The sequence below is a fragment of the Xiphias gladius genome, chromosome 7 (assembly GCF_016859285.1).
Source record: "Xiphias gladius isolate SHS-SW01 ecotype Sanya breed wild chromosome 7, ASM1685928v1, whole genome shotgun sequence".
NCBI classification, from domain to species: domain Eukaryota; kingdom Metazoa; phylum Chordata; class Actinopteri; order Istiophoriformes; family Xiphiidae; genus Xiphias; species Xiphias gladius.
Window position 1 is genome coordinate 603667 of NC_053406.1, and position 26190 is coordinate 629856.

Here is a 26190-nt window from a genome sequence, read left to right on the forward strand (position 1 = left end):
ATCCCTAAAATGGGTCAAGCTCCAAAAACACATTAAGATCCAACGTTTCCCATAATACCACTCTGCCATTAGAACATGCCTTCCTGGTTAATGCCTTTATCTGTCAAATTCCACACCCCAGTTTATGACATAGGGTTTTTGTCCATTTGAAGTCTCAAGCCCAAACTGAGATAACGCCGATGGCATCATTATTTAGGTTTAAATTATACAAATTATTATTTAAATTATACAACCGTTTTCAAAGACTGAGTAATTGTCCTTGTGATGACTAAACTGATCCTAATGTGTAAAATAAGTGGAATAAACTATATGTATTTAAAGTGAACCAGAGATAAGTGGGTCTGTCAAGCATCTCTATGATAGTCACTGCCCCAAAAAGCTGGGCCAGTGTGTCAAAAGCCAACGTGTCTTGCCTGACAGCACTGCTTCCCAGATCTGTTTTTCCTGCTTGCTCTGCCATATGGGATTTGTATGCAGTCAACTTGTTGATCATGAACACAGAGCAGAAACGTTTTGACGGTGAAAGCAGGAGTGATTAGAAAACCCTCCCCCTGCCCTCATTTCGTCCTACAGAACTTGTACAGACATGTGTCCTCCTCTCAATCCACTATAAAGTGCTTGAGCTATCAACACAAGAAAAAAAAACAAAAAAACAATTACAAATCTACAGGTTCCTTTGTTCTCATGGATGTTTGGTGTCTTTAACCGTTTTTTTTATGTAAATATCCATGTTGTTTGTGAGTTGGATCTGTTACAGTGAGCGGACATAAGCCTTTTGTTAATTTCTTCCATTTCCTTCCACTCCTATACTTCAGGTTTTATATTATAATACACACATATATATATATATATATATATATATATATATATATATATATATATATATATATATGTATATATATATAAAAAGATAGGCAGGAGACTCAAACATCCATGTTCTTCTGAACCAATAAATAAGAACAATAACAACTTAAACAGAGTAAATAATATCACATAGTAAGCAGTATTTTAGAAGATGAACTGCTTTATGTGGAAGTTGAGTCTCCTGATGGTCACAACATAGTCTCAAAGTCCTGTCATCCTCTTTTTCTTCTGGTAAAAAAAACTAAAAGGTGGACATGCATTAGTTTTTACACACACACACACACACACACAAAAAATGTTTTTTCACCATCATAGCGTACAAAAAAAGAAACAAAAGAAATGCACATGAAAGTGCATGAATTATGGCCACATCTGGGTTGAGCCTTTAGTTTCTGGATCTGTGGTCATCTTTGGTTGTAAATTTGTGCATCCGTGGCTTGTCACAGTTCAGCCTGTGATGCAGCCAATAAAAATAACTGATGATAAATACAGACAAAACTTATCAAATGAAAAGTGCTTAAACTGCTACAGGAGGGAACCGTAGCTCTGTGGGGAAGGACGTGGTCCCTGTGTGTTTATGTGACCCATGCTACTCATAGAGCGTGACAGTGCAGTAGCAGAGGGCTGAGATCCTGCGGTCCACACTGGCCTTGTCTGCAGAAAAAATACACGAAACAAGATCATATTAATACAAGTCATTAAAGCAAGCATAGGTAAAATAAGTGAAATACAGTTATTAGACTGACTGCAGGACTCTTAGACACAATGGGCTTCATGCATGAACATTTTTGAATGCAGATTCAGCAAACTCTCCTAACTGCACTACGTTATTTTAATTTGCTCGTTTCAACCTGATGAATGCCACCTGTTCATTATCATTAGCATAAACAACGCCTGCAAATTGGTTTCCTGTTCTGCTGTATTTATGGATGTTTCATTCACAAATATGTTACCCAAGAGTGGAAAGAAGAACTTCTTCACAATGCAGAGCTTCAAGTTTGCTGTCAGAAGATGAAAACATACCATAAAAGTAGTGGTATCACCGTTAAAGAACTATAAAGTAAATGACTAGACATGTAATAAGATGCCAAAAATATGTGGCTTAAACAAAACTGTCTGTGACTTAAATGGGAGGCAGTCAAGTTGACGTGACAGTTAGGGATGAATGAGAGAATGCATTAGAGGATTATGCTAAACAGAGACCTTCATCAAGGCAGCTGTATGTGTGGGAAAATGATCCTAGAAACTACTGAATTGTGTAAGTTGCCATTAAAAAAATATGGCAATAAAATCTTTTTATTGAAAAAAATAAATAAATACAATAAAATAATTACTTGATATCTATAACATACAGTTAAGTACGAAAGTATTTGGACAATGACACAATTTTCATAATTTTTCCTCTGTACACCACTACAATGGATTTGAAACAAAGCCATCAAGATTTGACTGAAGTGTAGACTTAAGATTTAATTCAAGAGGCTTAACAAAAATATTACATTAACCCATTTAGGAATTACAGAAAATTTTATATATAGTTCCTCATTTTCAAAGGCTCAAAAGTAATTGGACAATTGGCTCACAATCAATATCATTGCCAGGTTTGACCTGTTCTCTTGTTATTTTATGACATATTTAACAGACAAAAGGTCTGGAGTTGATTCCAAGTGCTGAATTGTCGATGCAAATGAAGGAGGCCTTCATTAGGCTGAAAAAACAAAAAAACACTATCAGACAGATAATAGAAACTTTAGTAGTGGACAAATAGACAATTTGGTCATTAAAAAAAGAGGTAAGGCACTGGCGAGCTCAGCAACACCATAAGGCCTGGAAGATCACAGAGACAACTAAAGTGGATGATCAGACTTCTTTTCTTGGTGAAGAAATACTGCTTCACAATATCTAGCCAGGTCAACAACACTTTAGAGGAGGTAGGCGTATCATTGTCAAAGTCTACAATAAAGATAATTCTCCTGAATGTAAACAGAGAGGGTTTACCACAAAGTGCAAATCACTGGTAACGCTCAAGAACAGAGAGGCCAGATCAGATGTTGCCAAAAAACATCTAAAAAAGCCTGCCCAGTTCTGGAACAAGATTCTTTGGACACATGAAACCGAGATTAACTTGTACCAGAATGATGGGAGGAGAAGAGTATTGAGAAGGATAGGAACAATTCCTGATCCAAAGCCTACCACATCATCTGTCAAACATGGTGGAGGCAGTGTTATGGTATGGGCATGTATGGCTGCAAGTGGAACTGGGTCACTGGTATTTATTGATGATTTGACTGCTGATAGAAGTAGCAGGATGAATTATGAAATGTATAGGGCTATCCTATCTGCTCAGATTCAACCAAATGCTGCAAAACTGATAGGACAGTCCTACACTGTACAGATGGATAATGACCCAAAACATACAAGTGAAAGCAACCCAAGAGCTTCTCAAGGTAAAGCAATGGAATATTCTTCAATGGCCAAGTCAGTCACCTGACCTCAACCTAACAGAGCTTGCTTTTCACCACTGAAGACAAAACTGAGGGCAGAAAGACCCACAAACAAACAGCAACTGAAGGCGGCTGCAGTAAAGGCCTGGCAAAACATCTCAAGGGAGGAAACTCAGCAATTGGTGATGTCCATTGGTTCCAAACCTCAGGCAGTCATTGACTGCAAAGGATTTTCATCCAAGTATTAATAATAATCCTTATATTTATAATTATGTCGGTTTGTCCAATTACTTTTAAACCTGAGGGACTATGTATAATGCAATATTTTTGTTAAACCCCTTGAATTAAAGCTGAAAGTCTACACTTAAATCATATTAAATCACCACTGAAGACAAAACTGAGGGCAGAAAGACCCACAATCAAACAGCAACTGAAGGTGGCTGCAGTAAAGGCCTGGAAATTCAGCATTAGGTGATGTCAATGAGTTCCAGACTTTGAGTTTTCATCCAAGTATTAAAAATAATCCGTATAAATACAATTATGTTGGTTTGTCCAATTACTTTTGAGCCCCTGAAAATGAGGGACTATGTATAAAAATGACTGTGATTCCTAAAAAGTTAATGTGATATTTTGTTTGTAAACCTCTTGAATTAAAGCAGAAAGTCTACACTTTAACCACATCTTGATGGTTTTGTTTCAAATCCAATGTGGTGGTGTTCAGAGGAAAAATTATGAAAAATTGTGTCATTGTCCAAATAGTTATGGTCCTAACTGTATTTAAACTCCACATTCATTCAGATGACAATATTATAATCATTAAGTCAAACAAGTGTTTTCCCTGTGTTGAGAAGTGGCAGACTGCAGTGGCAGTTGATGACTCGTATGACAGGTCTGGATCACCCGTACATTTTTTTTGTACCTAAGAGAAAATTATAAATACGAGAAAATTGTGAATGCAACAAGCTCCCTCAAATCACTTGTACGTGCCACTTCGGACCAAATCTGTTCATACAAGTGGTTCCTGCATGAGGCCCAATGTGTAAGATGTGAGCATGTGTCAGAGCGTAGTTTGTACTCACATTTGACCACATTCTCAATGTCAGTGGGGTCCTGTAGGATCTTGGACAGGCCGTCCAGCAGCATGGCGGCCTTGCTGTAGCGGTAGGCTATATCCTCCGTCTGCTTGAACATCTCATCAAGAGCTGCTGACTGAACCTGACACACACATTCACACACACACACACACACACACACACACACACACACACACACACACACACACACACACACACACACACACACAACATCACATTAGGCTAACTAGTGTAGATCACAGCTGAAATTTACTTAGCGTACTATTTTAAAAACTTGGTTGAAATTATAAGAATCAATACCAGACTAAATTCCTTGTGCCTCTTTAAACCCAGAAGATTTTTTTGTGTTTCTGCGCTGTGTCTGAGACTCACCATCTCCACAGCGTGATTGTATATGAGCTTCTCTGCTGTGACGCTATTGATCTCGTCCACAAAGCGCTGCTTATCAGAGAAGAAGTGGTTAAGTTTGTCAGTCAGCCGCCGGCAGAGGGTGATGCAGCTTTTGTAGCGCTCATTAAGATTCTTCACCACTGAGAGAAGAAGGGGAGAGAGTTTAGTATTTTTCACATAAGTGCGCTCGTATTGGAAGGATACATACTGTATTTGTCTCCCTATTAAATATATAGACAGTAAATCTTAAGCAAATAGACAGAGGTATGTTACATAAACAGAACTGCAGTGTCTCTCTCCTGCTGATGAAGTGGGTGAACAGCAGTTTTCACCCAGTTTCCAGTTTAATGCACTGGTCAGTTTCAGTAATGGTAGATGAAGACTAAAAAGTCCTTACCCTGTTTGACAGCAGTTGAAGGGTTGAGCTTGGCTGATTTAATCTGAGCCTTGGCCAGATGGAGGGAGGAAGCCAGGAGCTGTGCTCCCTTCATGTAGAGCACCAACTGCTCCACCTGCCTGTAGAGGGCAGCACAACCACAGTATATAAGAAGCATGGAAAATCTTCAGCACTGCAGCAACACCACTGAACAATAGGCCTGCTGAGATGACATGATATTATTATTTGTATGAGATTATCAAAGTCAGACCAGACATAAAACATTCCTTACCCCCACTCTTTGCTGAGCTGGCTGATCTGGTCCACAACCACACTGTCTTGGGGGGGGTAGAGGGAGGCCGCCGACACACCAAGCTCCGTCCCTCCGGCTCGAACTGCCGCCATTTCCAGGACACAGTCGGTGAAGGAAAGCATCACCCGCAGGTGCATCAGTGTGTCTGTATGCTCACGCTGCATGAAACCAAAGATGTACACCAAAAATTAAAGAGTATATCAATGATTCACAAAGCTGTCCAACTGATCAACTTCCCTGTTAAGTGATAGCAGAGGCAAAAATCATGAATGTGTGGCAGACTCCCTCTCTCACCTCCATGAGCGTCTCCTCAGGCAGCTCAGGGGCTTCAAAGGTGATGAATCCTTCCAAGCTTGGAGGGGAAGTCCCATATGGGACATAACGCAGACTGCTGGGTGTCCCCTCTGCCCCGGGGACAATCTGCCCACCTCCAAAACCTCCTGGAGGAGAGCAGCCCATGGCCATGCCTGGGGGAGATCCAACATAGATTCGACCGCTGGTGGAACACAGGGAGCCAGCTGAACTGTTGGAGCCCACTGAGAAAATGGACAAAGAGGCAGATATAACTTATGTTATCAAATTCTGATGCATTCCCACAGTTCTGTTTGTCAAGTGTTTGCAAACAGGGTCTGAATTGAGACAGTAAGAGCATAAAACAAATTATGATGTAAATACTACTGACAGCTACCCTCATTGAGGCAATGTCTCAGTTTTCCTGCTTCTACCTGTTAACAGCTTATTTGATTGCACACTAGCTGTGATCAGGTGAAGGGTCCTCACCAGAGGTGGTGCGTGGTCGGGTGCAAAGATGGCTGCAGGTAGGAGGAGTGCTGCTGTTGGGCGGTGAACCCACGGTGAAAAGAACGGTACGGGGACTAGCTGACCCACCCTGAGCCAGCCCACTAGGACCTGCGGGGGCTTTTGGAATAAGAAATTTAGAAAATTTCTGTTATACAATGTTCTTGACATTTAAATTAAGCTTCAAAGCTATAAAAACAGTGTGTGCACTGTATTAACTAACAGTATCAGTCTGATATTATGTTTTTAAAGGATTTGTTTTTATATGGAAGAACACAGATAAGACATTTGTCATTCCAAATATTAACTAAATGACTGAACTAAGGCCTGTGGTAAACAGTGTCCAGAATTTGTGCAGCAGCGTACTCATACCTGTGTCCATGGGTCGCTCTGTGTTCAGACTGTCAGTGCTGCCCTGGTAGGCCTGTCCACCCAGAGTGATTCTGATTGGCTGCTCAGACAGACGACCTGTACTAACAGACCTGCAGGGAAACCAAAGATAACATCAGCACAGTGTCAAACAGCAGACAAACTGACATCACATGGTAGAGAGGAACACAGAGGGACTCAACATTTTACTTTCTGAGTTACATCATTCTTACAATGTTTAATTCTCCATTTACATTTGAAGAAGCCTTTGTGCCAAGCTGGTTCCCTTTTGTCTAAAAACTCTGCCCTGTAAATATGCATGACATGAGTGAGATATCAAGGGTCTACAACTGATTAATGGAATAAACTTGAAAATACAATTTGCTTTTTACACTTTCTTTACTTTTTTATGCAAAAAAGTGCAACAATTTACAAGTGTTTAATGTTGGACCTCGAAATATATTTTGCCTGCATAGGAATGGCTCTAAAACCAAATTTAGCCAATGTGAAACTAAAATGCTTCATTTAAACCCAGCAAAATAAATAAAGAAATAAGAAAGTGAGAATTCTTGAATCCAGTCCAAAGTTAATGTTCTCATAGCACAAGTGTACTACTGATCTTTTGAACAATAAATATGTAAACAACTAATAAGCATCATGTTTATCATATTCAATATGGACAACAACGACTGGGCAAGAACTTATGGCCATTAAAGGACATTTATTTATCAGTCTTACTTTAGTTAAGGTAGAAGCTGAGATGGGTGTTGAGGAAACACAACAGAGAGTGTAGTTCTAGGCAAGAGATGAAAAAAAAGAGAAAGGATGTGTTTCTTTTAATGAGCTCTACCTGCCAAAAGTTCTGCTGGCCTCAGGGGCAGCTGGTCGTCCGGTGAGGTACGGGCTGCAGTGGTGGGTACATATATCCTGGACATCTGCCAATGTCTTGGTGGGCACAGGGCTGTCTGCCAGTGCCATCAAGTTACAGGATGCCTGAGTTTTGGGGATCTTGAATGGTGCAGAAATGATCTGAAGAGAGAAGAAAAATTAAAGAGAAATATTCAAAAACTGATATTTTACTTGATTTGGTATTGACCATTTGCAGAATTACTAATATTTCTACTCACCTTGGTAGGAGAACCAATGATGGTGGGCAGCGGGGACTTCTGCAGCCAGTCAGACATACGGGGGGAGGAGCCCAGCAATTTGGTGGGGGAGGAGCCGAGGTTTGCCGGTCGGCTGAGCTGAGGGGAGTGACTGCAGGAGGAGGAGGAAGGCTGAACAGGGTCTGACAGCTGCTTGTGGAGCTTCTGTCTGGTCTGATAGACCTCAGTCAGGGTGGGGGCACTCTGGAGCCGAGTCCCCAGGAGCTGAGAGGATGGAACGGGGGAACCTGGAAAGTAGAGAAAGTTACTGTAATTTACTCAGGGACTATAATTCACTTCGAGTTAACAGCCTCCCATAAAAAACCCATATAGTGCTGATTCTACAGTTTTTACCAGAAGTGTCAAAGACATCATACAAATTACCCAACCAGTTGATTATGGACAGAGCATCTTTGTGCGTTCTCTGTGGTCAGAAGAGAAGTAACGACACGTCTCATTTGTCTCTCAGCTGTAGCCACTCTTTAGCTCTAAATTTTGCTCTGCACAGGAGCATAAAAATAGTGGCAGGGAGTGATGCTACTGGTAACACTTTTATAAGCTTTGCTTCACCACAGAGGTTCTGCTCAAACAACTAAAGAAAAATAGTCCTGAAACTGTGACTTTCCAAAAAGGGGGACAAAGTACTGTTGTCTGTCTGGCTGAGGCTAACAAAAATATCGCATTACCTGTTTATGGATTTCATGCCATTTTTATACATAGTCCCTCACTTTCGGAGCCTCAAAAGTAATTAGACACACCGACATAGTTATTAATTTAAGGTTTATTTTTAATACTTGGATGAAAATCTTTTGCAGTATATCCTTTGGAGTGTGTATGTATGTATGTGTGTAGTTGTGTAAATATACTGTACACATGCAATAAAATGTATGCTCTCTGTACTTTTCTTTACACTCATTGTCTTTAGTGTTAACTGATTACCATTTGCTCTTTCAACAACCTATGTTACCCATAGGACCATTACATTTGAATTTTATCTAAGTGAACAAGTTGGCACAGTAGGGATGTAAGTTAACCCACCGACCAGGCTTTCTAGAGAACAGCTGAAGTTTTGCACGTGAACTGACCTCCTGATGAGCTCCGGCTGCGAGGTTCATGGCTCTGCAGGTGACAGAAGCAGTGACCTAACTGCTCAGGGATTGTGCCCACTGTAGACATAGTTATTTTAATTGTGAGCCTCAGGAAATGTCAAATTTATGTTTGGAAAGTGTTATTAAAAGACTGATGTGCTTGGAGACATGTCTGGACATGCTCTTACCAAGGGGTGAGGGCGAATAAGGCCGGGAGCTGCCAGTGGAGAGGCGTCGCCCCAATGTCTGAGGGACATCTGCAAAACTGGGGGACCCTGAGCCCGCTTTGGGAAACCCCATAGGACTAGTGTTGGAGCGCCTCACTGTGCCAGACCTAGAAAACACAAAACACAAAAAACATGCAAGTAAAAGTCAGTTTTTACAGTTATTAGATGCTCAGAGCCATCAGAAAAATTATGTCTTATTCAACATTAAACTACTTCAAAGAGTTAAGTAAAAAATAAATAATCAAATAAAATATTCATATCTTTATCAAGGACTCAAGGAGTTTTTCAGCAATATTATCCCAAGTGACTTCTTTCTGCTCTCTCTGTTTCATTTCAGCCAGTTTTGCAAGTTAGTAAATACTTCTTTAGATGCTGAGACAACCTATTACTGCTGCAAGAAAGACCTCAATTCAAATCAGAGTCACACAGAAAAAGCATATGGTGTGCAAATTGCTCATTTGTCCATCTAGGAGGGACCTCATGAAATTACTTAGATACACTTCTTCATCTGATGTCTGACGACAAGTAAAATGAAATGCCCAAGATATAATTGCAGAATATACAGATTTCATCAAAAGGTACCCTGTGCAGTTCTCTTGTAACAAACAAACATTGTGTTTCTATTCATTGCTTCACACGAAAACACAGTGTTTATCCTCAAAGTCTAACAGATGTTGTTAATGCAATTCTTCCGTCGTAAAACTCCATGGATATCTTTATGTTGTCCCTTAAAGATAAAAATATTTCATTTACATTAAAAATACACTGAAACCCTCCCCTGTTGAGTTGCAGTGTCAATTTACACATTAGTTTAAGAGAAATCGTGCCTCTGAAACAATTTACGGTTAAATTACACTGTTTGATTTCCTTGATTTTAAAATATAAAAGAACATCTTCCATCATCTACATGTGGCAGGTAATATGTGCGGGACTTGTTAAATTTAGATATTTAGAAATTAGGTGCACAAAGGCCAAATCTTCTTTGCTATATACCTGTAACTCCAAATGTTAGGAAATTAGGGCTGCTGCAATTAGTCGCCATAATCGATAACGTTGATTCTAAAAATGCGTCAACATCAACATTTTAAACCGACGCATTGGTTTTTTTATTTTTCTAAAATGCTTCAGTTCGTCATAAAGAAATGTTTTTGTTCAATATCACTGCATAGTTTCTGCGTCATGACGTACTTTTTTTGGCTCCATTTCATTGCTGCGGCAGACTCCGACTCAGTTCGGTATGAAAGTTTCTAAAGAACGAAGGGCTCAAAAGTATAGGAGTACTTGAAATTATCACAAAAATATCATTATGAAAAAAGTGTTTTGTACGCAGTACAAAATTTCAATGGCATACCACAGAAGCCCAGCCCAATGCACAAGCACCTGAAGAGAAAACACACAGGTACTATTCTGGATGATGAATCGCCAGAAAAGGCAAGACCACTGTAAGCATTGGGAGGAAAATTAATCGTTTAGTTTAATCAACTAATCAGCAAAATAGTGGATGGATTAATCGATAGAAAAATAGGCATTAATGGCAGCCCTATAGATAATATTAAGAGGTCAAAATGAATTACCCTACTTCCTTTTTATGGTTTACAGCCTTATCTGAGTATCTGGTTATAGGGTGTTATTTGTAAAATAGAGCAAAATTAAGACCCATTCAGCATATGAAGAAGTTCCTTTAATGTTTCTACCTGCTATATTCTTGCTCCCTACGATAAAAAAAAACAATACTAACACATTACGAAGGGCCTGTCATAGGTCAAAGGGACATAGTGTCAAAGCTCTAATCTTCCCTGAACAGACTGACAAGACAGGCAGGCTTGAGAGTGGGACAGCTGAACAAAGAGGCGTAGCGAGGGGTTCGGGGTGAGAGGGACAGGATCTGTCCTCCAGGATCTATCTCCCAATGCTGCACAGAGAGGTCAATTGACCAAGCTGCTATTCTAGAAACATTAAAAAGAAATCCCAATCTTCTGAGCTACAATCACAACAAGGGGAATTTGATGGCAAATGACAAGCAAGCAAACCGCCAGAGGAACACAAGCTCATACAGAAGTCAGCAAAATAAAACATTTGAATAATAAACAATTAAGCAATACAATACAGCTGATTAAAGTCTACAGTACCTCTTGCGTTCTCCTTTTCAGACAACAGACTGTAAATAGGAACAAAATAACTAATTCTCCTGTGAAACAGGGTGCCACCCTTCTCTCTTCCTCTGCCCTCCCATCTGCTTTGTCTTCACATTAAACCACCGACAAACCCTCCCAGCAACAGCTTGGGAGGCCACAAACTCAAGCTGACGTAATTTTAGTCAAACTTTATGGCTGATGAAACAACATCCTACCTAATTTCACTTCAAAATGGTGAGTTAAACATTAGTCACAAGTCGTTACTGACAAACAGGTGCCCATTCCAGGTGTTTCATTACTAATCACTATGAGGCATAAATTAATCAGACAGAGTTAAGTCAGGACCTTTACCCTCAGGCCCAGCAGAGGCAGCTCTTACCTGGGGGAGCTGTAGTGTGTGGTAGTCGGGCTGCTGGAGAGGTTTTGCTTGATGCGCTGGTAGTTGCGGACCTGGGTGGGAACAGGGATGGGGGTGGTTTCAGCCCGTGGGGACACCATGGGGGTCTGTCCTGGGGTGGGCTGCGGCTGCCTGGAGGGGACAAATGAGGAGAGGAGTGTGATTAGTCAGTCCACTCGAGGCTGCTAATGCTTCCATATCTGCAGGGCATCTTCAGGGTGCCCATAATTTAAATCTCCAAAGGGCTACTGCTTGTGTAATAAGTAAAAAAGGACAATTTTAAATGTAGGGACTTCATTTCTGCAGCCCCGAGCTCTTTGTTTACTTCGGCATGGAGGCAGGTTAAGGAACTAAGTTTAGTTGACAGATCATGAGGGGAGTCAGTTGGTGAAAAAAAAAAAAAGGGGGCTAGGCTTCCTTGTAAACACAAAGGCAGGACCAATTAGCTTCAAGCTCATCCCGCTGGGGGCAGGGCTAGACGCAGGACCAGCCAATGGTACATGCAAGGCTAGTTCTCTGTGCAGACACAGGACGGGAAGTGCAAAGAGGCACAGCTCATTTGCATTCTTTTGTTATTCTAGGAGACAAAATGTTCTTGAACACAATGTCATGACCGAGTCAGCGACAGAGAGCATTTTTTTTACATATAGAATGCAAAAAAGGAGGAGGATTGGAGGAAATGGCTGGTAGACAGCAGCACCAATTGGAAACCACTCTTATGTAATAATGTGAAGCCTGGGGGGGGGGCTACAAGGGAAAAAGGAGGAGGACACGTGAGGCAAAGACAAAGAACCAGAGAGCAGTTGCTTTGTGGGACTTCTGCAGTTCTGACATGTAAAACTTCCCATAAAAACCTGACCATATGCTGTCGTCCTTCACACACTTAACACTGATCGAGAGGACATTTGATACAGTAACCCATGATGGTGGCTATTTTTCTCCAGGTTGAAGAAGAAGAGTGCTGGTCACTCGTTAGAATGAGAGAAAGAGAATTTGTAGATCAGTGAACAGCTGCTGTAAGAAGCAAGAGCGGAAAGAGGAGAGAGGCTGGGTCAGAAGTAAATGAAGTCAGTTGCCTCTCCACTGTCCTGGTTTTTACCAAGCAGCCCAGGAGAGGAAGGATGGGATCAAACAACTTTAGCATATAATAAATTTTCACTTCTCCTTCTCCTAATCCATCTTCCTCATTTGCTTGCCTCATTGCTCTTGTCGTTTTTCCAATCTCTTGCTTTCTTTACATAGACAATCTCTCCCCAGATGCCCTGCCCTTCTCTCCAGCTCCCTAAACCCAGTCTGTGTTCCTCTTCCTCCCGCTATCTTCTTCATTGAATCCAATCAATGTAGGACACACAGGGTGTAGATGATAAACAAGGCTAATTAAGAGCTCTTTGAGAGTGCTGCTGGTGTTACTAAATTGCAAAGGACAACTCCTGTAATTAAGAAAAAAATCGGTTCCTCTTATGTCAATGGTTAACTCATTTATATAAGCAGCAAAGAGTTATTGCTATGGGGAAAGACATTATGAGGGCAGCACATGAAGAAGTAAAGCTGGCAGCAGCAACCGTTAGTTAGAGGAGGATGAGAAAGATAACAGCATCCAACACAGCTAGACCTGGAGAAACGTATTAATGATGAAAACATAATAGTGAGCCACACTGTATCATTGGGTGACATGTTCCTTCATTACCATGAACACACTAATTTATTTTGATTCAATCCCACATAAACCATCCTGCTCAAGAAAGCACCAAATGTTAATGCGCTGCTGAAAAAAGTCCCTAACAAATGCAATATTTCCTCCTGTTTGAGTAAAAACTAGAGTGCCCAGCTGTTTTGACAATTACATTTTATTTTTTAACAAAGTCTCAGTATTTGAGAACCATTTGAGACTTGCATATTCAGTAGGAGCCAATAGGGTTGGTGCTGAATGTCTCAGACACAGTAGGGAGGTGAGTGTATAGAGAAATGGACTAACACTTGTCTTTAGTCTTTTCATGAGACTTGTTGGCAACGTAGAAGAAAAATGTACAATAAACCAGCTTTATCCTTCTTTAACAAAAGGAAAGTTAATGAACATAAACAAAAAAGTAACAGCATGATTTTCAAGTGTCAGAAACAAATATATGTATTTAACTATTTCTTAAATTTTACCTGAGGCTGAATTTAAAACCAATCTAATTAGAGAATTATGAAGTATAGGTTTAATGATTAAATATAGCTAATGAAAGTGCAGAAACTAAGTGGGCAGAACATGGAACTGCAGGGAAATGACAGCTGAACATGACGTCCAATTGTGTAGTCAGTTTAGCAAGTATTAGGAGTAAACTTTGGTAACTGCATTTAAACCAAAAGAGAGAGGACAATAAATGCTGCCATGTTAAAAGAATGTGGTTGCAGCACCTGTGTGCATGTTTTTATCTTTGAATACACAGCTGAGGCACCATAATAATAGTCACAGTATGTTACTGCAGAGTTCTGGCAAGTGTATGAGGCTTTTCTTATCCCCAGTCCTAGGTGGGTCAAGTGCTTTAATTAGCACAGCACCACCATGTTGTTTGGCTCAAAGTCTAGTACTTAACATTGTAATCATGCAGATTTGGGGGTGTTCGGATTTCTATCTGGTGTGAAGCAGAAACGAGACTTTTTCTGGTGGTCAGAGAGCCAGAAATAGTGACACGAAGAAACAATGGAAGCTTTGTTGATAATAAAAAAACAAAAAAACAAAAAAAAAAACATGAAAAATAGATTATATGACCTTGGACACATACATGTGAACTCAACGCTGTGTGTGGAAAGGAATCTGACTCGCAGCATGATGTCGTACTTCCATTACATTGTCAGTCTATTTTTTACTCCGCCTCTTGTCGGTATCCAGTTCATATTCCATGAACTGTGACTGATTAGTTAGTGGAGATCGGCTACATTTAAAAATAATACAGTATTTGCAGCATTCACAGAATGCTTTACAAACCCTTTAGATGCCCTCTCTAATTTTATTCAATATATGCCCAATTTGTGACTAAAATAAACAGCTTTTTTGTTAATCACAGCTAGTAAAAGTGCAGCAACTATACAGTTAGCAGTACAAGAACAAGGAAAACCAAAAATTAACTCTTGACGAACATTAAAAGGTATAGTCAGCGATTTTAATCCAATACACTTTTTGTTTAATTCAGTGAATATCTTTTCACGATCCACTTGCTGTTGGTTCTGTGTGTGCGCTTTAAGAAATCCAGTTGTCCTACACAGCCCTGGCTCTGTAAATGGGAAACAAACAAAGTGTCTCGGACCACCAAAGTGGTCTCACAACTCTATATCAGCATCAGAGTTTGTGCTCTTGCACAGGACAAGGAAAAAAAAAAAAGAGAGGACATGGGGGAAAGGGGGCAGTGGGAGCGAGAAACGGTAAAACTGGCACATGCTAATGGATAGTGCCAATTTAAGGATCACCTGGGGAACGAGCGGGAGCATGAAGATGGGTGTGTACGTTGCTCTATTTCTTCTTGACAGGTGGGTAAAATTAGTTTTGCTATCTTTCACAGAGCCAATAGGTATTATCAGTATTATCTTGTCCCGTATGCGACAAAACAATTCTGATAGCTAATGTTTGTGATGGCTACTCCCAAATGGTTAGTTAGCAAGCAGATATCTGTGTCACATTCCTGTGGCCGGTAATTGCTTGCCCACGGACAATCATGTTGTTGGTGTGATGTTAGCTATAGTAGAAGTAGAGTTGTTATTATCGCTGTTTGCAGCTGGTGTGCTGGCATGTTTTTTGCAGCAGCAACTGTAGCAACAGTTTTGCTAACCCACATTGTAGCTAAGGTTAGTTACATTATTTGACATCTCGTTTCCTCTGTATCATGCTATTGTCAGTACAACGTATGAAGGATTTAATAACCACAAAATCCTAAAAACAAATTTGCTAGCACAGTGGGGTTATTTGGATTGATGCATAATTTGTAATTCTATGCCAGGTAACATTACCTTCTTTGTTAGCTTAGCTATAAACTTAACAGTCCTCTCTTCTGTTACTGTACTGACTCTCGCTAGTTTTTTAGTTTGATGACATTTTGTATTATAATATTTGTTTTGCTTCAACTATGAGAAAGAATATCCTCTACCATTCTGTATAAGGCAATCTGGATTTCGCCATTGTGTCATTGCCTTGACAATGTCTGTCCATAAATTAGGGGGTTGGTGCTTCTGAAGGAGCACTGAAGGGAGGGGTGTGTTTGTTTTGCTGTTTAGTTCAAATATCTATAGTCTTTCTCCGGAATTGCTTACTCTTCCTTTAAATTGAGCTTTAAGAAAACATCCTGGTACATACTGGTGACAAAAAATAAACGAAGATGACAAAAAGAAACAAGACAAGACAAATTAATGCCTGTACACATGTTGAAATAATTGGCTTTTACATAAATATCACAACCACAGCTACTGTACATAAAAACAATTAAAACGTGAATGTAAAACCTCCATTCATGTAATTTTCTTTGTGCTTTTCTTTACTCATTTACTTGTTGGACATCATTCCAAAAAGTTCAACATAAAAATCATTTTCTTGCTGAGAGCTAGATGAGAGGATCGATATCACTCTCATATTTGTCCGTTCAATGTGAATATACAGCCAGCAGCCGGTTGGCTTAGCTTACTGTAAAGACTAGAAACAAGGAGAAAAGTTAGCAGTTGGAATGTTAAAAAAAAAAAAAAAAAAAAAAAAGTTGTGGTTTTGCGGTGAGTTAAGCGCTGGACAGTTTATTAGCAAGTCACTGCTTCTGAAAATGAAATAGTCTGGCACATAATGCCCGATAAAACCACGTATCATTTTTACACTTTGGTCTTGTGCAGATTAAAAACAAACGAGAAATAATGTATCAATTAGTGAGCTTTAGAGATGCTAGTAGGTAGATTTTGTTACCATTGAACAAAGCCAGGTACCTTTCTTCACATCTAAGTCTCGGCAAGACACGAAATAAGTGTATTTCACAAAATGTCGAACTATTCCTTTAGTTCAACATCTAGTTTTTTATTGTCTGTGCAACATCTTTATGGCTCACTGAATACAGGTTACTGTAGAGTTTTAATTTCTCTTTCTAGAACTTAAGTTTCTTTTTTCATAGCTTTAAGCATCGGTTCATTATGATTGATGGTATGATATGATACGACTGACAAGTACAGTATGAGATGATTTTTTTTTTAAAAACCAAAAACAACAACTCCCTTCCAAAGATCTGGTCAACAGTACGGTACTCACCCTCCACACATTAGAAACTCGCTGGAGGGCCGACGACCTGCTCCCATTGGTTGGTCATCTGAGGAAATAAAGGAAAGTAAAGAACGATGAAACTGCAAAAGACTTACTGATGTATAAATTTATTGTTTGAGTGGAGGACTAGCGTGTGTGCACATGTTACAGTAGGTGCAGAGCATGAGGATTAATTTTACCACTCAAGAGGGTAAGTGTGCATTCCTACTGTTTGTGGTCTGCTCTCTACAATTACAATGTGAAATGCTTAGCAGCTGTCAAACTTACTGGCTGTGGAATTGGTGACATGTGCTGTGTGAGTGTGTGTGAGCATGTGTGATGTAGGTATCACTGACAGGTATTAAATGAGACTTCACTACATCTGTATTGTAGATATGGTGTGTCTATTAATCAATCAGTTTCAAGACATTGGGGTGCTTGTACAGAACAGATGTTGGTGCCATGTGTTGGGAATGTATTTATTTCTGTGTCCACAGCTCACGAGTAATTCATATGCTTTTGCTGAATGGTGTATGTGTGTGTATAAAATATATTAAACACACACACACACACACACACACACACACACACACACACACACACACACACACACACACACACACACACACAAACAGTATATGTATACACCATTCAGCCATGCCAACAATGCTAAAGTCACTTAAGGTCGGACAAAAAACAGATAGTTGACGTCAACTAACTTTTAACTGATGAAGTTAACTGAGCCGAGATATAGACTCCCTTGTTGTAAAAATTTTACACTATGGAACTCATAAGGTCTTAGACTGACACAATGAAGAGATTTTTATGTTCACATATGTATATTTTATTCATTTAAAACGAATACTCTGCAGGTCATAAAATTTGCAGAAATTTCTCAGGGCCCTAATCTACTAAAAGGGAATTTCAAGTTTAAGGGACTCCTTAAAATCATGACTTAATTGATATTGTGATATATATCAATATCGATTGACATAAACAAAGTGGGGGCAGGGGATCTACTGGGAAGTCCAAGAGTTGATCTCCCTTTCAAATAATGTGGTGAGTTACACCTGAGTGAGTTTAGGGGAAATACAGATGTAGGTATGTATATGTGCAGTATGTGTGATAGCACTTACAGCTGTCAGCAGAGATGTGAGGCACCAGGACAAAGTCATCGGTGTCACAGGACGAGTTCTTACTGCTGGTGCTACCTGCAGACTCTTTGGACAGCTGCAGGTAGTTGGGCGGACCAAGCGGAGGGGATGACAGACCATCTTCTGCTAGAGTTTGCATGTCTGGGAGAGACTGTTTCCATACAGACAGACAGAGAGAGAGAGAAACAGAGAGAGAAAAAGAGGATGAAGTTGTAGTGTGGCTCCCCCTGGATGATACAATTTAAGACTCCCAGGCAAGGCAGTGCTGACTGTCAAACTAATGTAATGACATCCCGGGAAATTGACTCGCCTTGCATTCCCACTGCTTCTGTGAGATGTGCCACTGTGCAAAGAGATTGATTTACCTAGCAGTGGACTTGGTAGTTAGGGCACTTTACACAAGCAGTAGTCATTAAGGCAGTAGTGTCAGTTGAGCCTGCAAGGAGCACATTAGGAGCTAAAAATTATGATTACAGTGCCTCGAAAATTGTGACTTTTAGGGGGGTTGATTTAAGGGTTTGATTTTTGATAGTTCATCTTGTAAAATTATTATATACATTTTATGAAGGCTCAGTTTATTTTTCCTTTTGGGACACCATGTCTAACTTTTCAGCACTGTAGCAAGCAGGCACAACAAGAGCACAAAACCAGGGAGGCATATTTAATATCTCATTACCTTCACCAAGGAGTTTATGTTTTCATCCGTGTATTCGTTTGTTGATTTGTTTGTTTATTTGTCAAATGGATTACACAAAAAGTACTGAACCGATTTGCACCAAACTTGATAGAGGAATGGGGCATGGGCCATAGAAGAACCCATTACATTTTGGGGCAGATTTGGATCATTTACTATCAATTTGAATTTTTTTCTCTGAAGTCTGAAAATGTTGTTTGACATTGGCTTTGGTGGAGCTATGCGCTTTACTGAGTGCTATTCTAATTATCTTTGTTACCGTGTAAATGTAATCTCCTCTGAATGAGGATTAATAAAGTAATATCCAACTCACAGGAGGAGAGTTGTAACGGATGCATGGAGAGCTGCCACAGGAACAATCCGTCATTGTGTTGGAGGCGCTGGGGACTGGTACCGGACATGCTGAGGTGAATAAATAAACGATTAATCATGTTTCAAGTTGGATAATGAGAAAGTGTAGTATAGTATGTTATGTTGCTTAGGAACATGACCTTTGTGCTCACATTTTCTAACGGTGGATGACGGTTCAAGGAAAGGATGGCTGAAAAACGTGTCTGAAGAGTGAGGGACATAACAGACCAGGAGAGTTTTTTAACAAACATCAAGACACATCTCAAAGTATGTAAAACCAAACCTGAACAATACCTGTACCAAGTAATGTTTTTGGACATGACCATTATGTCAGCACTCACCAAAGTCCATCCTTTCTTTCTGATTCCTTTGCAGTAGCCCAATCAAAAGGTCACTAAGTTGTGGGGAAGTCTCCCTCGGGATGCTGGGGTAACGAGAGCATGGAAACATTGATATCTACTTTCTCTTATGATTCCTACAGACTGCGCAAAACAACAATCTCACAAGTTCACTGTATGTCACACTTAACCAGATTGAATAATAAAAGTAATTAAGTCTAGGAACATGTCAGATCCATTGAACCAATGGATGCCTGGGAAAAATTTCAACCTGCTGGTGGGGCTAGAGGAACATTTAGGGGATCACCAAAGTCAGCAGGATTCATGTCTAGGAATCATGAATGTTTGTACAGATCATCATTCCCAACCCTAGACTAATGCCGCTAAGATGGCTAAAACAGTTGAAAGCAGAGATATGTCAACTGGTTTTGTGACTTACATAGGTTGTAGATTCTTGTTCTTCTCATAAAATATCCTCAGGTCTTGGGGACTATTGGCCTGAGAAGATGAATATAAAAATTAGATGCACAGACACGCACATCTACATAAACATTTTTCACTGGTTTGTTGTACACAGTGTTAACCTGGAAAGGTGGCTTTCCGACCAGACACTGGTAGATGACTGTCCCTATGCTCCACAGGTCGGCCTTGGCATCGTAGTTCTGGGACATGATCACCTCTGGGGCCTGGGGGCGGTAAGGTCCCAAGTTAAGATCCATAGTAATTAAAATTATGCAAAATAATCCTGTGAAAACTGACAGGTAAAAAAAAATAAATAACGGACCTCAGCTGCAATTCTGGACACACAAAAAACACATACAGTAAAACACACTGACCATGTACATGGGTGACCCACATAGTGTGGCAGCCATCATGTTGCTCTGGAGATACCGTGCAAAGCCAAAGTCAGCTGCAGGGCGGAAGTATAAAATAAACCAGTCAGGACACGTGTTATTATTACCAGTAACACAAACCACTATTGTTCGACTCTGAAGAATGCCTGGGAGACAAACACTGGGAACAGTAACACATGCCTCAAATAGTTTTGCACTCAGAACAAAGCTAAGAGTGATGAAACAGCCATCAGTGTTGTCAGAAATATACGCCAAAATACCATGTTTTGAGTGCGCACACCTTAGTAGCTATTTGTCTGATTGTCAAGGTTATGTGCACAACAAAATGTTTGGCAAATAAAATGCTCTCTTCCTCACCCATTGCACTTTAGCCTCTCATGCTGCTCATGACCAAAGGTATTTCACTGCACAAGAAATCATATTATTTGGCCTCTGAATTCAAAAGTAGAACCACTTGCAGGCAGCATGAATTTTGAGATGCTGCTTCAGAATTTTCAAATATATTCTAACTATAAATCTGTATTTAATAGATGCACTACACTGTTTTTATTTCAGTCCCCTGACACAGTTAAGGCTGGATCAACAGTTGAAAAAATGTGAATGAGAATCTTACAAAAGGAATTTTTCTATCTGATGCTGTTACCTATTTTGATGCGAATGCCACTGATGGTGGACTTCTTGCGGCCCATATACGACAGCAGGATATTCTGGGGCTTCAGGTCACGGTGGATGATTCCTTTGCTGTTGAGGATGCGCATGGCGGCAGCAATCTGCTGAAGGAAAACCCTCAGTGTTTCTTCTCTCAGGGTCCCCTTAGCTAAAAAAGAGGTGAGATAAAAAATGACAATTACTCAGAACTGAGATCGAAATGTTGTTTGTTTGTTGCTAATGCTGAAGCAATAAAGCTGAGAACTCGTAAATGTTTTTCTCCGGGGATAAGAGACTTGCTTCCATAAGAAAAACTGCTCATTGAGATGCACCTTCTTGCCTATATTGCCAAAGTGTGTCTGGATAACTGTCTTAATGCTTGCCTATTGATCTGATTCAGGTGCTTCCAGCTGCCTAATGAAAAACATGACTGGTTTCCTGGGTCTGCACTGATTAACAATAAAAACATGCCTTAACTAAAAACTTAATTATCTTGCACTGCTGCTGCTCCTTCGTTAGAAAAGATATTTCTACACCAGAAAGAAAAAGCAACTGCAGTTCCACAAAAAGTGCTCATCAGCCTCACTTGATTAGCATATTTTTTTTATTAATAATCCTAAAGTAAATTGTGTAAATTGAGGCAGTGAAGGTCCTATTCCTTGGTAGTAGCGAAATAAATCTAACCCGATGTGAGATTTAGATTTCTCCCTATCTCTCTCTCTCAAGCCATTATGGTTACAGTGTAGGCATAGAACAAACCAGTAGGCTTATCAACATTAATCTAGGATTTGAGGGTTAGTTGCTCTATGCCAAACACAGTTGCCCAACTTCTGACATGGAAAAGTTGTGTAAGTAGTAGTAGAATCATTCACTAGGGAGATCCTCTTATGTAATAAAATATGGTTGTTACCTACGCAGTGTTCTTTGCTTTGTGAAACACCTTGTGAAACACATAAGTGAACACAGAAGCCCTCCACTGATATAAACACAGTCCCAATGCTTAATGAGTTCCAAATGGGAAGCCATTTGGGTACAGTTTAGTCTCCAGAGCACTGTAACGCTTTGAACACTAATCTATGGGTTTTTTTTCACAACCACCAGTGTCACTCAAGCAGAGACTGCTAAACTACCCCACTTCCAATTGGTCTTACCATGACCCATTCAGTAAACTGCAAATATAGACATATGGGACAGTTACATGATGCAAAAGTACAGTGATAAGGGAGCAGTTCCAGCAACACAATCAGTCTTTTAACCACTCGCGGTTAACCATTCATAGCAACTGTAGTAATACATTATGAGCATTCAGTGAACTTTCTCACTTTCTTTGGACAAAACTATGTCAAATGTGGTGAGTTCACCATTTTGTGGCTCAAATGCTGTGAGAGGATACTGGGTAACAGATACACTTAAGTGTTTCAGGAAAAATTCTTTAGTATCCAAATGAAGGATGTGCACTGAAAAAAAACAAGGACATTCTGAAGGTGTGTATTTAGCTAGTATCAGGGAAAAGCTATTTATCAGATTTGGAAAAAATTTTTTAATTCAAGGCCCACTTACTAGATTTCCTCTGGAGCTTTCATTCAATTTACCACATGTGATGTGGCTGAAAAGGGACAAAGCGAAAAGCTGTGGAAGAAATTTAGTAAGTGGACCTTGAGTTAAGATTTTTGCTTCAAATCTCTATTCCAAGTGTCAATAATGGGCCTTCAAGCTCCATTGTGAAGATATTTCAGTTTGCCTATGACAGAATGCATCAATAACAAGTTCAAACTATCAGTAAACAGCAAGTATTTCAGTGATTACAATAATACTGGCTACAACTAGGAGTGATTTTGTCTTTTTCTTGATTGGTGTTATACTAGTGTTAGCATGCTATGTGACAGCCTTTGATGAGATCTATATATTATAATTGCAGTGACAAGGCCAAGAGGAGGGCTGCGTCACTGGGGAGGAACACATTAGTACGTATGCATTTGGATTGTTTTATGTTCTCATTTTTACTTTTTGCTATTTGGGGTTCTGAGCCATGTTCCACTAAACTTCCAAACATCCCTTTCCATTAATTGTCCATATGCATAATTTCAGAATAAGCTGATTTGTTACTCTACAACCAGAACTGCTGACCTCGGCTACAAAACTATTACAATGATAAACAGTGTGCTGACTGGCTCTGGACTAGAGAAGGACCTCTTTGTACAAATACACACGTCCCCCACACAGAAAACATGGGAGACATAAAAAAAAGTAATCCCCACACACACTCTTTAACATCCCCACATAATACAGACTTACATTATTCCACAAACTATCCATCACAAATAGATAATAAATACGCAATCCAATGCATGCAGTCCCAGCCCTACATTCATAATAGCTGCAGTCATGTGTCTTTTCCTCATCTGTGGCACTAGTAACTTTGCTTTAAAGCACAACAATCGTTCTGTGTGTGTGGTAGACAGATTAGTGTGATGCTTACCTTGCAGATAGTCAGCAAGATCACCTCCATTACAGTACTGTGTGTGGGGAGACAAACAATCACTATCAGCAACAATTAATTTCAGGTTCAACAATGTCAAGCTGATAAGCACATTTAGGTATAATGGGCGCGTATGTGTTTGAGTGTGTCTATGTTTATGTGCATGAGTGTTTGATGAAATCCTAGCCCAGCTAATAGCAGGCTAATCAATTAATATGCTAAACGGCTGTAGCTTTATCTGTGCTGATAACCTCTGCTTGAGTGCAGTTAGTTCTCATGAGGGAGAAAAAGAACAGACAGATGAGTTACTGTGAGTGGATAAGATAGACAAGTAAGACTGAATAAAGTTGTAGTCTACTCCCATTGCATAGAGACCCCTCAGTGTATCCCTGCTTGCTCTATTCTGGTGTCCCTGCTCCTGAGGTGATCAACATGTACAGGTGGGCGACATATTAAAGGAAAAGCAACAAAAAGTGTTGGTAAGGTATTTTTCCACCATGAGCTTCAGTGCTCCTTGTCATAGATTGTTCCAAGAAATTATTTGTTATATTTAGGTAAGACAAGCTTTTTCCAGCTAAGCACAACATGAGGCATCAGTGTTGATTTAAACAGACGGAGGTTCAAGCTTCAAAGTGCAGCAAGGGCATAACCCTCGCAATGTTCATTAAAACACCTGATAGCTGAATATTGGAAAATATAATCACAAAAGCCATTTATCTAAAACAAACAACTCTCTGTCTTGTGTCAGCTCCAACAACAACAGGATGAAAAAACAATGTAATACACATATCCTCAAATTAACATAACCTAGCCCTATGGCAGTTGATTTAAACCCCTCTAAGATTCCAAAGGATTATTAATTGAGTATGCTGTAAACTCGTCTAAACTGAGATCTAAACAAGATTTTAAGCAAAGTCTTTCAGGGAACCTGATTCCTAGAAAACAGAAGGGTGTATTCCTAGTCAGTAACTTGAGGTTCAGTCATGCTTTTTTTTCTACCCTGCAGCCAGTTGAGAGTGTTGCAAAACAAGTGGAGAAAGTTGGATAAGATGCAGAGCTTGAGGTTGTCAGCAAGCTAACAGAGGAAATTTGGACACAATGTGAAAGAAAACAAGAGAGGAATAAGAAAGAAGACTGAGAGGGAGGGGGATGAGAGCAGTAAAGCCTGCCAAAAGGGGCAGCCATTATTTGGGGTAACCCTTCTGTAATGAATGCTTAAAGTACTTTTTTGTGCTAATGGGCGCATGTATAATAATTTAGGTCATTGCTTATGTAATTTTAATAAAGAAAACATTGTAAAGTAATTAATTATCTTTTAGAGTAAGTAAAAAAGTAACCAGTTACTTTCCCCAACACAAGTGACAACACATGACAAGGAGGATACAAGTTCTGACTCATGAAATATCCAGACAGTCAAGTTTCTATACTTACCTCCATGACCAGGAAAACTGAGTTGGGTGTTTCCTGGAACAGAGGAAACACAGAATCAGTTAGAGAAGCCATTTCACCTGAAGCAGCTGTCTGCTCCAACACACACCCATGAGCAAACAGCTACTGGATAAAATCCAAAGTACATAATGGCAGCATTTGCTATTTATAATGACCCCAGCTTTTTCTGAATATGTATTTTTATTACAAGTAGCTTAGTTGTAGATTATACAATAATATGTACACCCCATTTTGCAGATTTAAAGCAACGGGTTAAGCTGAAAATCAATTTTAAAAGTTATCAAATATAAATACAATTGTAGCATTTGAGGAAAAGTGCTTTAGTTAAACTCCACAAAGTCTGTACCAAAATGGTGGTTAATGGCTAAGTGGTTAATGCTGAAGGGATCATCCCTAAGAAGAGAGCGATGGTTGTGGCTGTGTTCCGAGGCGAGAAAATGTTAATGCTACCTAATTAGTAAGTAAAAGAGCACAATGTGATTTATTCTACACACAGTAGATTTGTATTTCTGTGTCCTCCGACAACAGGTACCTAGTTCACCACTAACGATGTTGTGAATCTTTGGTTTTAAAACAATGTATCATTCATTTTGATAATTGTTAAAGAGTTGTTGCTTGAATTTCACTGTATTCTGCTATGTAATCAATACCAATGATAACTGAAATGAGCATTGGGTTTCAACCCTAACCCCTAACCCTAACTTTAATGTCTGATATGACAAGCCTGGTGTCTAGCTAGCAGTAGCTTGTCTATGTTTGGAACTGACTAGGAGTATTGTCCACCATCTTTACAGATCCCATGTGAAATAGAAGAAAACAAACATAGCAATATGCAGACGAAAACAGTGCACCAATGAACAAGCTCCATTCCATCCAACTGTAATGCCTCGTTTTAATCAATTAGTTCTAGGTACTATTAGGACACTGAGTAAAATTGGGCACAAAAAGTCCTTTTTTAGTTTGTATTTCTACCAAATCTGAAGAACCACGAAGATAAGGCAAATTAGAGCAATAACAGATTAAAAACACCACCTCTTTTTAGACTAGTCAGGAAGTCCAATTAAATATAACTTTGATATAATATCAGTCAACATCACAAGAAACCTCCACCCCTTATCCTAAGGATAGTTGTAGTACCCAATGCTTGCTTGCTGCATAAATGAAGCTGTACACGAGTAACAGCAGCAAGAGTTGTATTTGACCAATCAGCGTCACTCAGCGCTGCCAACTCTGCCCCAATAATTCCTCAATTATCAAAAGGTACTACCACCAGAAGAGGGACTTTTTGGGACCAGGACTATTGCAAAAGAACTAAATTTAGACATAGGTTCCTTT

General features: G+C 39.7%; 1 protein-coding gene and 1 long non-coding RNA gene across 4 annotated transcripts in view; one reads left to right on the forward strand and one right to left on the reverse strand.

Annotated features, from left to right (window-relative positions):
- Nucleotides 1–892: 892 nt before the first annotated feature.
- Nucleotides 893–26190, reverse strand: part of ulk2 (unc-51 like autophagy activating kinase 2) — a 43978-nt gene continuing 18680 nt past the window's right edge. Inside the window, exons 4-27 of one of the 3 annotated variants that reach the window (XM_040130158.1) lie at nucleotides 24838–24870; nucleotides 23407–23443; nucleotides 20923–21096; nucleotides 20262–20335; nucleotides 20010–20111; nucleotides 19865–19923; nucleotides 19429–19511; nucleotides 19240–19290; nucleotides 19050–19138; nucleotides 18025–18193; nucleotides 16898–16955; nucleotides 11623–11772; nucleotides 9070–9215; nucleotides 8879–8959; nucleotides 7776–8041; nucleotides 7499–7677; nucleotides 6652–6761; nucleotides 6262–6399; nucleotides 5776–6017; nucleotides 5461–5639; nucleotides 5190–5308; nucleotides 4775–4932; nucleotides 4388–4523; nucleotides 893–1518 (exon numbers count right to left, since the gene is read on the reverse strand). In XM_040130158.1, the coding sequence (XP_039986092.1) occupies nucleotides 1454–1518; nucleotides 4388–4523; nucleotides 4775–4932; nucleotides 5190–5308; nucleotides 5461–5639; nucleotides 5776–6017; nucleotides 6262–6399; nucleotides 6652–6761; nucleotides 7499–7677; nucleotides 7776–8041; nucleotides 8879–8959; nucleotides 9070–9215; nucleotides 11623–11772; nucleotides 16898–16955; nucleotides 18025–18193; nucleotides 19050–19138; nucleotides 19240–19290; nucleotides 19429–19511; nucleotides 19865–19923; nucleotides 20010–20111; nucleotides 20262–20335; nucleotides 20923–21096; nucleotides 23407–23443; nucleotides 24838–24870 (2898 nt within the window). In that variant the 3' untranslated portion in view covers nucleotides 893–1453. Of the gene's footprint in view, nucleotides 1519–4387; nucleotides 4524–4774; nucleotides 4933–5189; nucleotides 5309–5460; nucleotides 5640–5775; nucleotides 6018–6261; nucleotides 6400–6651; nucleotides 6762–7498; nucleotides 7678–7775; nucleotides 8042–8878; nucleotides 8960–9069; nucleotides 9216–11622; nucleotides 11773–16897; nucleotides 16956–18024; nucleotides 18194–19049; nucleotides 19139–19239; nucleotides 19291–19428; nucleotides 19512–19864; nucleotides 19924–20009; nucleotides 20112–20261; nucleotides 20336–20922; nucleotides 21097–21611; nucleotides 21685–21841; nucleotides 21902–23406; nucleotides 23444–24837; nucleotides 24871–26190 lie in introns of those variants that run through there. The other 2 variants (XM_040130159.1, XM_040130160.1) reach the window with 2 other exon arrangements.
- Nucleotides 11385–19831, forward strand: LOC120791645. The gene is made up of 4 exons (XR_005707710.1): nucleotides 11385–11477; nucleotides 19052–19143; nucleotides 19268–19354; nucleotides 19463–19831. It is a non-coding gene; the product is annotated as an uncharacterized LOC120791645 (long non-coding RNA).